Here is a 14,587-nt window from a genome sequence, read left to right on the forward strand (position 1 = left end):
CCCATTTCTGATGAAGGTTCTAGGCCCAAAACGTCAGCCTTCCTGCTCCTATGATGCTGCTTGGCCTGCTGTGTTCATCCAGCTCTACACCTTGTTATCTCAGATTCTCTAGCATCTGCAGTTCCTACTATCTCTTATTTGATATTCACTTTGTTTTCCTGTAAATATATTCAATTTGCTTGTTTCTCAATCAAAGAGGGTTTTCTTTGTCTCTAAACCATCTGCCTCCTGTGTTTTTCACTACACTGCATTACACTACATATGTCCAGATCCAGGGAACTGGTGAACAATAAACCAGGCAGCACTCCTTGCACGAAGAATGCCTGTATATCATTCAGGACATTGTGGTAGCTGAGTGACAAATCCAACAAGTAGGAAGACATAACAGAAAAGACAATGGACTGAATCACCTGAGAGCAGCAATCATCCTTGGATTGCTGCTTTCCCACTTATGGTTTTACTCTGTATCCATTCCTGCATTTCTAGGTCCAATTTCAGATGCTGAAAGCCTCAGGAAAGGTGCAGCATAATTTTTAATCCAGCTAAATATTTGTTGTGTAGGATAATCAAAGGAATTCAGGCCACTTTTTTTTTTTAAAAACAGTTGTAACTGCCTTTTCCCAGCAAGTTCATTAATTAATTTACTGAAATACTGAGCAGCTGAAGGGCACAGCTTTTTGGCATGTTGTTGAATGAATTTGCATAAAGGGGTGGGCAGTGAGATGAGTGGGTAAAGGAGCAGTAGGGCTTGATGGGTAGTGCTGGTTGGGTGCATAGGGCAGCAAGGTGGGTATGGTGACCATGTAATCATTGGATCAGAAACTTCCAAAAACACGCATCTTTAGAGATCCAGCTCTGCACCTTGTTGTCTCGGATTCTCCAGCATCTTTAGAGATCACCCAGTCACCAACTATCCTGGCAGCTGGTTGTCACCTGAATCTTTAATTTGTTGCTTATTGTAATTCTGGGAATTTTGTTAATTTTAGCCTGCCCGCTAAGTAGTTTTGTAAAATGCTTAGTAAGACTGTAGTTTGATGTGAGATTGTAGGTTTATTCAAAGTTCAAACATACTAGTGATAATAGCAATGTATTGCAATAGCCTTTCTATCTCAGTTGGAGTCTGTTGAATTATAAAGAAAGCATCCAATTGAACATGTTAAATAGCTGATGGCCTTAAACTCATTAACAGTTGGATGGCCTAAACTTTGTAATTAACAACTTATTAATGATTAACAGACTTTTGACAATTGGACAGAAGGAGGTTGTCACATTTTACACAAACAAACAGTAGTCAGCATAAGATAAATAGCTGGTTGAAACCAGGCAGAAAAAGGAGCCAAAAAGAGTTGTGGCAGATGGTTACACATACACAACTGAGCCATAGTGAAAGGAATGAAAGGACACAAACAGAACACAGCTGAGTTGAGCAAGGTTGACCATATTGTGCTGCTGTCCAGAGACTTGAACCTGGTAACACCATTTCAGTCAGTTGGTACTTGGAAACTGTGTGACTCTGCATTAATGTTACATAAAGCCTTATACACTATTCAGACAGCCAACCAAATCATTGACAGGACAACTTGGAGTCAAGTGCTCCTAATATGAAAGCAGTGTTATGTCAATAATTATGTTTTATTAGCTTTTACCAATTGTGTTGAAGAATACTTGATATACTGTGCCCAACTTAATTACAAACAGGGACAAAACCAAATTTTAATGATTTTTTTTTTTTTTTTTTTAAAAAAAAAATTCCTACAGTGCGGAAACAGGCCTTCTGGCCCAAAAAGTCCACACCGAATCTCAGAGCATCCCACCCAGACATATCACACTAATCTACAAGTCCTTGAACACCATGGGCAATTTAGCATGGCCAATCCTATGATATATTTCTAATTAACTGAAACTGTTTTTAAAGCAAAAAAATAGTATTTTCTATTACTGGATTTTTTGTTTTAAAAAAGAAGTTATACCCATGATGTGGTCACCACTGACAAGTCAGTATTTCTGTCCAATCCTAGTTACCCTGAGTGAATTTGAGATGTCTTCTTGGAACCACTGCTGGTTGAGTGGTTTTCTTTGTAACAGTTTGATACAATTGAATGGCTTGCTGGATCAATTAATTCAGGGGCAGATAAGGATCAACTATTTTGGTGTGAAACCGGAGTTTCCTACTGGTCTGTTAAGGAACAAATATATGGATTTTTGTAATACCTTTGATGTTTTGCTCAGTGGGATCCAAAGTCAGTGGCAGCAGTTTCAGCTTGCAGGACAGCATGCAGACCTTTTGTAATCTGTTAATGCTGCAAAAGAAGCTGCGACATGAACTGTCTAATGCTGTGTAGTAGGTATGTTTCTGGAGGCAACCACCACTTCCTATGCTGGGAAGGATGAGCATCAAACTCTGCACCAGGTTGGTGGTGAACCTTCAGGAGCCCTGACATTGTGTTGAAGCATTAAAGTGCACCAGACACTTGGTTATATACATGAGACCTCTTCTGTACCCAAGCATATCAAAAGCCTTATTTGACTTCTGTACAGAACTAGTATGTTGCTTTGACCTATCGTTAGCTGGCACTTGTGTTGGAAATTGGGGTCCCTTTAAAATTGAATTTTTCCAGTATTTCCTGTGTAGCATGAGAACCCATTTAATTGCACTTAGTAGTTACTTGCTTTCTCTAAGCATAAAACAGTTCGTCATGAACAAAATGATGACAACAATATAGACTACCAAGTCCATCAACTTCCATGAAATGATGTCAAAGAACTATATGGCACCATATATAACCTATTAGCAATGCAATTTTAGCAAAATAATTAAAATTAAAACTAACTTCAAAGACAACATCATTCAATCTTCCAGCTATTTATTCAAATACTGGCATGTCCATGATTTAGAGGCTTGCATAAAAGAACTCAGAGACATAACAATCACTTCTGAGTGTTTATACCAGTATCCCAACATCATGCCATGTATTTGAATAAAGCAAAGAACTGTGGATGCTGGAAATCCCAAGCAAAAACAGAAATTGCTGGAGAAACTCAGCGAGTCTGGCAGCATCTGTGGAGAGAAAATATGAGTTAATGTTTTGAGTCCAGTGACCCTTCTTCAGAACTGGTAGTAGGTAGGAAAAGGTGGTGTATAATCAAAAACCCCGACAGTATGGAAACAGGGCATTCAGCCCATCGAGTCCACACCGACCCTCAAAAGAACATCCTACCCAGACTCAATTCATACCCTATATCCCTAACCCCACATTTCCCCATGGCTAATCCACCCAGTCTGCACATCCCTGGATAATTCAGCATGATCAATTCAGCATGATCAATCCATCTTACCTGCACATCTTTGAGACTGTGGAAGGAAACCCACGTAGACACAGGGAGAACTTGCAAACTCCACAGACTGGTCACCCAAGGCTGGAATTGAACCCAGGTCCCTAGCACTATGAGGCAGTAGTGCCAACCACTGAGCAACCATGCCACCCCTTGGGAGAGCTGATCAATGAATTGCAAAAAAATGACAGGTGTCCTGGGCTAAAATAGCTGGAGGATTGGGCATGAGAAAGCAGTCCTACAACAAGCATGAACTTAGTTCAGAGACAAAAAAGTTCATTCACAAGGTTAATATTTGGACAAAGAATATGGTCTAATTAAATCGTGTAATTGACCAGGCACATACTTAAGCTTGAATAAGGGCAAAATACTACAGATGCTGGAATTCTGAAACAAACGTAGGGAATGCTGGAGAAACACAGTAGGTCTGGCACATCTAAGAAGAAAAATAGTTAATTGAAGAATCATATTTGATCCGGAACACCAACAATTTCTCCTGGCATAGATGTCGAGCAAAGTCTATGGGATTTTGGCCTTCATGAGTAGAGGCATAGAGTACAAAAGCAAAATGGTTATGCAGAAGGCGATAGTAGGAACTGCAGATGCTGGAGAATCTGAGATAATTAGGTGTAGAGCTGGATGAACGTAGCAGGCCAAGCAGCAGAGGAGCAGAGAGGGGTCTAGGCCCGAAACGTCAGCTTTCCTGCTCCTCTGATGCTGCTTGGCCTGCTGTGTTCATCCAGCTCTACACCTTGTTATCCATGGTTATGCAGAACCTTCCTAAACTCTGTTTTGGCTACAACTAGAGAATTGCATTAATCCATGTCAATACATTGTAGAAATTTTAGAAGGTTCGAGAGGATGCGGGCGAATTTATTAATATTTTCCAGGGATGAGAGATCTTAGGTACAAGTTTAGGTTAGAAAGGCTAGGGTTGTTCTTCTTGGTTATGGGAGAGACAGGAGTACAAGACTGGCAGGTTTGCCAAATGTAGGTAGGGAGAAACTGATTTAATTAACTATTAGTACATGGTCTAAGGGACAAAAATTTAAGATTCTGGACAAGAGATGCAGTGGGAAATGGAGGGCAAACTTTTTTTAGATATAACAAGCGGTAATGACCTGGAATTTGCTGCCCATGAGAGTGGGGTAGCAAAAATAAATACTTCAAAGAAAGATTGGGTGGATACATGAAGGACTGAATATGTTGAGAATGATCATGACTGATATGTTTCTCAAACTAATTTTCCTGCCTTCTTCCCGTAATCCTTGTTTCAGCATGCTAAAAGTTTCTAGAGACTAAAAGCATAAAGGGATGTGGTAATAACACAGGAAATTAGCATTGTAATTGAAAAGCAGCCCTCATCTAAAACTTAATGGTGGGCAAGCTTAATGGGCTGACCAGCCTACTATTTTTTCTATGTTTCTGTGTCTGTGAAGAAAAAGGTGTGTTGCGCAGCCAAAGTATCAAAAGGAAGAACCCCCATTGAATCTTGGAGAATTAATCTGAATCTGCAGGATGGTCTCAAAACGTGAATGAATCTTTAAGATTTCGTAAGGTAAGGGAACTATTGGATAGAAGTAAAAAATTAAATTGAGTTAAATTCTTCTAGTTATAGTGTTAAATTAATATTACTGCATTTTTTTTCATTTTCCCTTTGTACAAAATAAAATTTTGCTGTTGGTTAAAAATGTGAAATATATGGCCTAGTTTTGTAAGTTAATTACTGCATGTTTGGATTCTTCCTTGACTGTTGGTAGTACCTAACAGGATATAGCAGGAGTTAGAACTACCACTTACTTCACACCACGTATAATACCGTAAGAAATAGGAACAGAATTAGGCCATTTGGCCCAGCAAGTCTGCTCTGTCATTTGATCATGGCTGACATGTTTCTCAATGCCATTCTTTTGCTTTCTCCCGATAACCCTTGATCCCCTTACCAATCAAGAACCATTTGATCTCTGTCTTAAATGCACTCAATAACTTGGCCTCCATAGCCCTCTGCAGCAATGAGTTTCATAGATTAGCCACCCTCTGGCTGAAGAAATTCTTCCTCATCTTGGATCTGAAGGGTCATTCCTCCACACTGAGGCTGTGTACTTGATCCTAGTCTCTCCTAGAAGTGGAAACATCTTCTCCGCGTCCATTCTATAAGTTTCAATCAAATCCTGCACACCTCATCCTTCTAAACTCCATCAATTACAGAACCAGAGTCCTCAATTGCTCCTCATATGACAAAGCCTTCATCCCGGATCACTCTTGTAAATCTTCTCTGGATCCCCACGAAGGTCAGAACATCCTTACTTAGATATGGGCCCAAAACTGCTCACAATATTCAAATGCAGTCTGACCAGAGCCTTACACAGTCTCAGCAGTACATCTCTGCTCTTATATTCTAGCCACTTGAAATAAATGCTAATGCTGCATTTGCCTTCCTAACTCTCAACTAAACCTGCTTGGTAACCTTAACAGAATTCAGAACTAGGATTCCCAGGTCCCTCTGTGCTTCAGATTGCTGAAGCCTTTCTCCATTTAGAAGATAGTATATGCCTCTATTCTTCCTACCAAAGTGCATAACTTCACATTTTCCCTCATTGTATTCCATCTGCCACTTCTTTGCTCACTGTCCTAGCCTGTCCAAGTTTTTCTGCAGACTGTCTGCATCCTCAATGCTCCACCTATCTTTGTTATATTTGGAAACTAAGTGACAATGCCCTCAGTTCCTTCATCCAGATCATTAATGTATAATGTGAATAGTTATAGTCCCAACACAGACATCTGCAGACCTCCACTAGTCTTCAGCTGCCATCTTGCAGCTTGTACTTTATATTTTAACACCTCCTCTTCTCAATGTCCAAACTCCTGGGCCCAGAACCTTCTGTTGAACAAAAGGATTCCCTCCATGATAGCAGATAGGACCCTCAATCATGTCTATTCTATCTGTCTCTCTCTAATGAGAGAGCAGCTATGGTCTGGTAGGACTGTGGTGATTTTATCTTTACCTGCTTCATGCACATCTGCTCTCACCACTTGCCCACCCTCCCAGAAGAATGATAGGGTTTCCCTTGAGCTCACCTTCCATCTCACCAGTCTCTTGAACCTCCTCTGCCATTTACACCACCACTAGCATAATGCTACAACAAAACATGTCATCACCAACTCTTTTAGCATTCCAAGAAATCATTCTCAGTAAAAACTGGTCTACTCCTTAATCATTACCAACATAGCCTTCCCCTCCAATGACATCTTTCTCATGCATGTATAAAAGATGTCAAGGTCTGCTCTTCCAATTGTTTGGGACTCCAAACCACTTTCACAAATAAAATACCAACTTACTGTACTTCTTTCAATTTAGTAGATTTAATTCAATTTAATAGGCCAGTATTTGCAGCTCAATACTTTCGAAGATTGCTCCATACAGGGGACATCAATCACAGATTAGTTGACCACTTTGCAGAGAAACTCTAGTCTGCAAGTGTGATACCAAACTTTTTGTCACCTGTTGTTTGAAGTTGCCATTCCGGTGCCTCTGAGCTCTCAACATATCCTCCTACATTGGACTTTATTGGAACAATGTAAGCTAGAGGTATAGACTCCATCTTTCAGTTTGGCACTTCAGAGATTCTTTTTGACTCAACACTGAGGTCAACAACGTTGGATTGAAATTTTGGCACCCATTTGTTTTGGATGACAGTTGCTGGTGATGGTTGCTTCTTTTCCCTATTGTTCCTGTATCTTTTGTTTCCATACTTACCTAATTACCAACACATTTTGCCTTTTACCATCATTCCTTTTGTAGTCGAATCATTCCACATGTTCCCTCCTATCTTTTGCTTCACCCTTTCTCTTGTACTTGTTTAAAATGTGATGTCTACTTTTCCAGTTCTGACAAAAAAGGTCAAAATAAAAAAAAGTGTTCACTTTGCCTTAAGTATCAGTTATGATTCAGTTGGAAGCAAGCTTGCCTCTAATTACAAGGCTCTAGGTTCAAATTCCACTACAAAGCTTGGGCACAAAAAAATAAGGCAAACATTCAACGGCTGTATTGAGGGAGTACAGCCACGCTGAAGGTGCAGGTCTTCATAAGATATTAAACGGAGGTGCAATCTGCATTCTTTCGGGAATCTAAAAGATTCAATAGTACTTTTTCCAAGGAGGAACTGAGTTTTTCTTGGTTTTCAAACCAAGATCTATCTTTTGTTAAAAACATAAATCTGACAAACTTGTCATTATTATATTGCTTCAGAGATAGTAAGAACTGCAGATGTTGGAGAATCTGAGATAACAAGGTGTAGAGCTGGATGAACACAGCAGGCCAAGCAGGGTCAGAGGAGCAGGAAAGCTGACGTTTCGGGTCTAGACCCTTCTTCAGAAGTGGGGGAGGGGAAGAGGATTCTGAAATAAATAGGGAGAGAGGGGGAGGCAGATAGAAGATGGATAAAGGAGAAGATAGGTGGAGAGGAGACATACAAGCCAAAGAGGCAGGGGTGGAGCCAGTAAGGGTGAGTGTAGGTGGGGAGGTAGGGAGGGGATAGGTCAGTCCAGGGAGGACAGACAGGTCAAGGGGGCAGGATGAGGCTAGTAGGCAGGAAATGGGGGGGGGGGGTGATGGGGGGGGGGGGGGGGGGACAGGTGGGAGGAAGGACAACCTGCAACCACAGGAAGTGCTATACCTCCCCTGTCAACCCCATCCCAGGCCCCAAGGAGACCTTCCACATCAAGCAGATGTTCACCTGCACATCTGCTAATGTGGTATACTGTATCCACTGTTCCAGATGTGGCCTCCTCTACATCAGGGAAACCAAGCGGAGGCTTGGGGACCGCTTTGCAGAACACCTACGCTCAGTTTGCACTAAACAACTGCACCTCCCAGTCGTGAACCATTTCAACTCCCCCTCCCACTCCTTAGTCGACATGTCCATCCTGGGCCTCCTGCAGTGCCACAATGATGCCACCCAAAGGTTGCAGGAACAGCACCTCATTTCACTTGGGAACCCTGCAGCCCAATGGTGTCAATGTGGACTTCACAAGCTTCAAAATCTCCCCTCCCGCAACTGCATCCCAAAACCAGCCCAGCTTGTCCCCGCCTCCCTCACCTGTCCTTTCTCCCACCTATCCCCTCTTCCCACCTCAAGCGCCACCCCCATCTCCTACCCACTAACCTCATCCCGCCCCCTTGACCTGTCCATCCTCCCTGGACTGACCTATCCCCTCCCTAACTCCCCACCTACACACCTTTACTGGCTCTACCCCTGCCTCTTTGACCTGTCTGTCTTCTCTCCACCTATCTTCTCCTTTATCCATCTTTATCCGCCTCCCCCTCTCTCCCTATTTATTTCAGAATCCCCTTCCCCTCCCCCATTTCTAAAGAAGGGTCTAGGCCCGAAATGTCAGTTTTCCTGCTCCTCTGATGCTGCTTGGCCTGCTGTGTTCATCCAGCTCTACATCTTGTTATCTCATTATTATATTGCTGTTCTCTTATGATTTACTCATAGGATGTGAGCATCGCTAGCTGGCCAGCATTTATTCTCCATCCCTAGTTGCCCTTGAATGTGGCGGTGAGCTGCAATAGAACATAGAACAGTACAGGCCCTTCAGCCCACGATGTTGATCAAACTACTCTGCATACCCTTCATTTTACTATCATCCATGTGCCTATCCAAGAGTCACTTGAATCTCCTTAATGTACCTAACTCCACTACCACCACCGGCAGCGCATTCCATGCACCCACCACTCTGTAAAGAACCTACCTCTGACATCTCCCCTATACCTTCCTCCAATCACCTTAAAATTATGCCCCCTCATAGTAGTCATTTCTGCCCTTGGAAAAAGTCTCTGGCTACCCACTTTATCAATGCCTCTCATCATTTTGTACACCTCTATCAAGTCACCCCTCATCCTTCTTCACTCCAATCAGAAAAGCTCTCGCTCCCTCAACCTTTCCTCCTAAGACCTGCCCTCCAATCCAGGCAGCATCCTGGTAAAGTTCCTCTGCACCCTCTCTAAAGCTTCCACATCATTCCCTATAATGAAGTCATCTTGAACCGCTAAAGACCACATGCTATACATAGACCAGCAATACTATTATGGAGAGAATTCTAGGATTTTGACCCAGCGACAGTGAAGAAATGGCAGTATATTTCATGAGTGGCTTGGAGAGGAACTTGCAGGTGGTGGTGTTCCCATGTATCTGCTGCCCTTGTCCTTCTAGGTGGAAGTGGTTGTTGGTTTGAAAGATGCTATCTAAGGACGTTTGAATTTCTGCAGTAAATCTTGCAGATGGTAAACTCTGCAGCTACTGAGCATCAGTGGTGGAGAGAGTGGATGTGGTGCCAATCAAATGGGCTGCTTTGTGCTGGAGTGTGTCAAGCTTGGGTGTTGTTGGAGCTGCACTCATCCAGGCAAATGGGGAGTATTCCAACACATTCCTGACCTGTCCCTTGTAGATAGTGGACAAGCTCTGGGAAGTCAACAAATGAGTCTTTTGTTGTAGAATTTCTAGTAATTGACCTGCTCTTGTGACAACTATTTATATGGCTTATATAATTCAGTTTCTGGTCAATGGTAACCTGTAGGTTATTATTGGTGGGGGAAGTCAGTGATGGTAACAGCATCGAAAATCAAAGCGCAATTATTAGATTCTCTCTTCTTGGGGATGGTCATTGCCTGATGCTTATGTGGATAAATGTTACTTGACTCTTGCCAGCATGTCTTGCTGCATTTTGTCATGAACTGCTCCTGTTTCTAATGAGTTGTAAGCAAACATCTCCACTCTGGTCTTATGATGGAAGGAAGATCTTTGATAAAGCAGCTGAAGATAGTTGGGCCTGGGACCACTTATCTCTAAGCTGTATGGCACCTCAGCCACTCTGAAGTTCCTCTGAAATTTCATGCACACTGATTGGCAATGATTAGCTTGTGGACATATTGACTTCTGGTGTTGAAAGTCATTACTGCACATGGACCTCGGAGGCTTGAGCACTAAGATTAAAGAGAGTATTGCCTAGGACATTATCCTGGGGTACACCTGTGGATATTTCTTGAAGCTGAGATGATTGACTTTCCAGCCTTGTACATTGTCATGAAAGGAGCTACACATGAAGGACAGCACCCCCACTAGTTCTGCATACAAGTCCTCTATGCAAGGGATTAGGTATTTATCCAGATACAAAAAAGTTGCTTACAGTTTGTTTAAAATGCCCACAAAGCAGAACTTACCCATTGGGCATCACAGTCAGCAAGACAGGTGCTGCCCATTCTGCAAACTGGTCTGGTTTGATGATTCCTTCACTTTCCAGCCTGTTGATTGCTGCCTCTATTTTTGCCTGTAAGACAAGTGGCACTGGGAGGCCCTTGCAGAATTGTGGAATTGCTTCCTGGTCAATGCACAAGGCAGCCTTTGCTCCTTTGACAGTTCCTCAGCCTTCCTGAAAAATCTCCGGGCATTCAATTAGGATTTCACTCAGGCAACCATTTTATAACTGAAAAGTGTTGTCAATCTAGATGAATCTTTCTCAACCATCAAACTTGGGCCTGAGCCTTTTACTATAATCAGTGGTAACTGAACTAGCTGCATCTCATAAGAGACCAGAACTGAAGTCATAACCTTAATCTGTAAAGGTTTCCCAATACAGGTTCTCAGTCTAGTCAAAGTCTTGCACAAACATAAGGGTTGGAGTCTAGAACAAATTTTGTAAAATACTGGTTCTTTGATCACTGAAATGGCTGTACCAGAATCAATGTCCATTAGAACCAGGTGACCATTTAAACAGATGTTTATTTTGATTGGTTCTGATTTGGATGTTGCTAAGCAATTTAACTGTTTCAGACCAGGTGTAGGTTGAATTTCCAGGGTGTGCACTCTCCTGGACACCAGCACAAATTCTCTTAATTTAGATCTAGTGGGACACTTTTGCTATCTTGGGTCCATATACTGGCAGCAACTACAATGGTTTGCCAGCCCAGATCCTGAAGAAAATTTTAACCTTTTAGCTGACGCTTGGCTTTGTTTTGGGTTTTGTTGTAGGCTGACCTAGAGTCCCTCTGTTCAGGGTATGTCCTGAGTGAAGATATGCAATTGCCTTCACTCAAGTGGTATTCTCTAAGCTTACTGAGCCTGGCAAGGGTGTCCACTTCCATTGGAATACCCTGCAAATAATATGCTCCAATTGCCATATTTTCCAATGGAGCCAGTTGTAGTGCCTGTTTGAAGTCCAGTTGGGCTTCAGTTAGTAGGTGCTTTTGCATGGTTATAATCATGAATCCCACATTTCAGCATTTCATTAGTGGTCAAACCAAAGTCACATGCCTCTGCCAGTCATCTATAAGCTAGTCAAAAATCCTGATTTGAATTCCCCTGGTTGTCAAATTTGAGTAAAACTGATAGCACCTTAGAATTAGAGGCATAGGGGTTGTATTATTTCTTAACCAAATCCATCAACTCTTGAAAGGCTTTAGTATCTGATGCTTCAGATAAAGTTAGGCTACTAACAACCAAAAATGCCACAGGTTCACAAGCTGTCACAAGACTTACTTATTGCTTTTCATCTACCCCAATGTCATTTGCCTGGAAAAAAGTAACATTCTTTCCAAATATTGAGCCCAGTCTTCAATGGCAGGCTTGATCAAGTCAAGCTTCCCAAATAATAGCATGATGCCAGAAATGCTTACCCCAATTCAAAGGTGACTGTTGTGAGCAGATTTCTTCAGGGGCATGCTTTTCTCTCATCACCACTGAAATAAGTTCACAGAGGCTGATATCCCATCACCAAGTCACCCTTTATTTACACATAGAGAGCCCTTGACTCTAAGCCAGCTGTTACAGTGAACAAAACCTCTGAATTCCTGTTTATATATCAGCCAGGGCTCCCTAATTGGACCAAATTATCAGCCCCAACCAGGGAAATCATATTCTATGAAGTCCACCAGACTAACCTTGTTACAATTGCTACAAATGCAACTGCTTGTTATCACTTCTATAATTTTAAAGCAACCAAAGACATTTGTTGGTCCACTTCTCAGGTGGTTAAGTGTTAATCGTGTTTCTATAGATTTGAAGTCACAAGGGCCAGACTAAGCAAGGACAGCACGTTTTTGTCACTAAAAGGCATTCATAGCACATAAAATGATTCTGCTTTCTTTCCACGGATGCTGCCAGACCTGATGAGATTTTCGAGCAGATTCTGTGTTTGTTTGATTTCCAGCATTCGCAGTTCTTTGGTTTTTCATAAAACAGTTGGCTTTAATGACGATCTGACAATTTCCGTATCACTTTTACCAATTCTGTATTTCAAGAATTTCAAAACTTGACACCAAATTCAGCTGCTTGCTGGAGTCAGCGCATCAGAGACAACCTATGCAACCGGTGACTGCTGACGCCGAACGAGAAGAAAACCATGGCGATTGTTTGCCTCAATAGCGCGAGAAATGAAACTTGAGGCCTCTTCGTAGCGCTTATCCAAATCTTTATCCTCCTTATTTTGTAATTCTCTCGTTCTCCTGCTTCGTTTCTTCCCTACTTGTAGTTGAATTTCTTCTTCTGCTTGTGTCACAGTTCTGTGCCTTTGCAGGACAAGGCTACGTAACCTGTAACAGATTACACACACTAACAGATTATAATGACTTTGGAGATAATTAACAGTAAAACTTTTTTTTTGCAGCCATCTGAATTGATGTATTGGTGTCTGCATCGCATTGAACCTCTCGTCTTCGAGTTTTTCCCTGGTGCCATCAGCTGGAGAGAACAGAATCATCGATTGGCCGTATAGTGTCAGTGATTGTATGAAGATGTTTGTATTTACATGTTGAAATTGTGGTGACATGACCTCGTTTAAATTTTGCATTTTGTTTTCGTTCAGTGCTAGTGCATTTTGGAAGGGGAAAATATCAACACTTCGAGCTTTAATTTTTTTTCATCAATGTAAAAATACAAAATTCACAATGTCTCCGCGAAAATTGTTTGCTTACGTTTTATCCAGAAATAAAAATAATCGCAGTAATGAATTACATATCATAAACAAGATTGCCCTACAGGAAACTGTGGTTTCACTGAAATTAAATCACAGTTCAGCTAACACTGTTTCACACATTCCACTTTTCTGCTGAGCCTGTGATTGGCTGGGCACCTTCGAAAAGTTGCAGTCAGTTTTTTTTGGTATTTCCAGTGAGCCACGTGACGTGCTGACGTGAAAAATGGGGTCAGAACTTAATCTGAAGTCTGTTTAACATCAAGCAAAATTTGCTCACAGAACGAAGTATCAGTTACAAAATGAGTCCGGTTCATATTCTCCTAATCCTCAGTCTTTCCGAGTTCGCAAACTCTATCACTCGAAATTATTATATCGCAGTCAAAGAAGAAACATGGGATTACGCACCCAGCGGCACAAACATCCTTACAAACCAGGATCTGGAACGGGATGAGTATGTAGAAATAGGAATCATTGGAAACATTGCCGTCAGCGGGTCGAAACTGTTAATTCCATTCATCAATGTTTGTGGTTTTAAGGCTTCAGGCTCATAGCCTATCATTGTGTGAACCGTAATGTGAAATTACGAAGTGTGAAATTACCTTTTTTATTCAAAACGTAGAGTAGACTTCCAGTCTCAAGATTTTCTTTTTTGTTTATGTGATTTCACTTTTTTTGTTGTTGGAATGTGGACATCTTTGGCAAGACCAGCATTTGCTACCCATTCTAATTATGAAGACCGTGGTGAGCCACATTTTTGTGCACAACTTGATTTAGGTACAGCCACATTACTGTTGGTGTGAGAGCTTCAAGATCTTGACCCAGTGATGATTAAGGAGCAATGATGTTCTTCAAAATTTGGATGGTGTGGGATTTAGGAAGGGAATTTGGAGATAGTGGTGTTCCCACTTGTCTGTTTCTTTTGTTCTTCTAGGTGCTAGAGCTTGCAGGTTTAGGTGTTCCCTAAGGCATTGTTGCAGTGCCTTTTGTAAATGGTATACACTGGTACCATTGTCTGTCAATGGTGAAAGGAGAGATTGTTGATGTGGCAGTAGGCTGCTTTGTCCTGGGGGGCAGGGAATGGCATCAAACTACTTGAGTGTTATCAGAGCTGTACCATTCAGGCAACTGGGGAGGATTCCAGCATGTTCCGGATTTATGTCATCCAGTAGGTGGAAAGGCTTTAAGGAGTCAGGATTTTACTTACTAAAGACACAATTTCTGAAAAAGGGTCCTGATCTGAAACATCAACTTTCCTGCCCCCTTGATGCTGCCTGGCCTGCTG

The 14,587-nt window shown here is 41.8% G+C and overlaps 1 protein-coding gene across 2 annotated transcripts in view; it reads left to right on the forward strand.

Annotated features, from left to right (window-relative positions):
* Window positions 1–13,514: 13,514 nt before the first annotated feature.
* Window positions 13,515–14,587, forward strand: part of LOC109917838 (ferroxidase HEPHL1-like) — a 266,721-nt gene continuing 265,648 nt past the window's right edge. For both annotated transcript variants that reach the window (XM_048598134.1, XM_048598135.1), the window contains exon 1: window positions 13,515–13,756. In XM_048598134.1, coding sequence (XP_048454091.1) covers window positions 13,605–13,756 — 152 coding nt within the window. In that variant the 5' untranslated portion in view covers window positions 13,515–13,604. The remainder of the gene's footprint in view (window positions 13,757–14,587) is intronic.

This window comes from Rhincodon typus, chromosome 6, assembly GCF_021869965.1.
Source record: "Rhincodon typus isolate 14 chromosome 6, sRhiTyp1.1, whole genome shotgun sequence".
In the NCBI taxonomy this organism is placed as follows: domain Eukaryota; kingdom Metazoa; phylum Chordata; class Chondrichthyes; order Orectolobiformes; family Rhincodontidae; genus Rhincodon; species Rhincodon typus.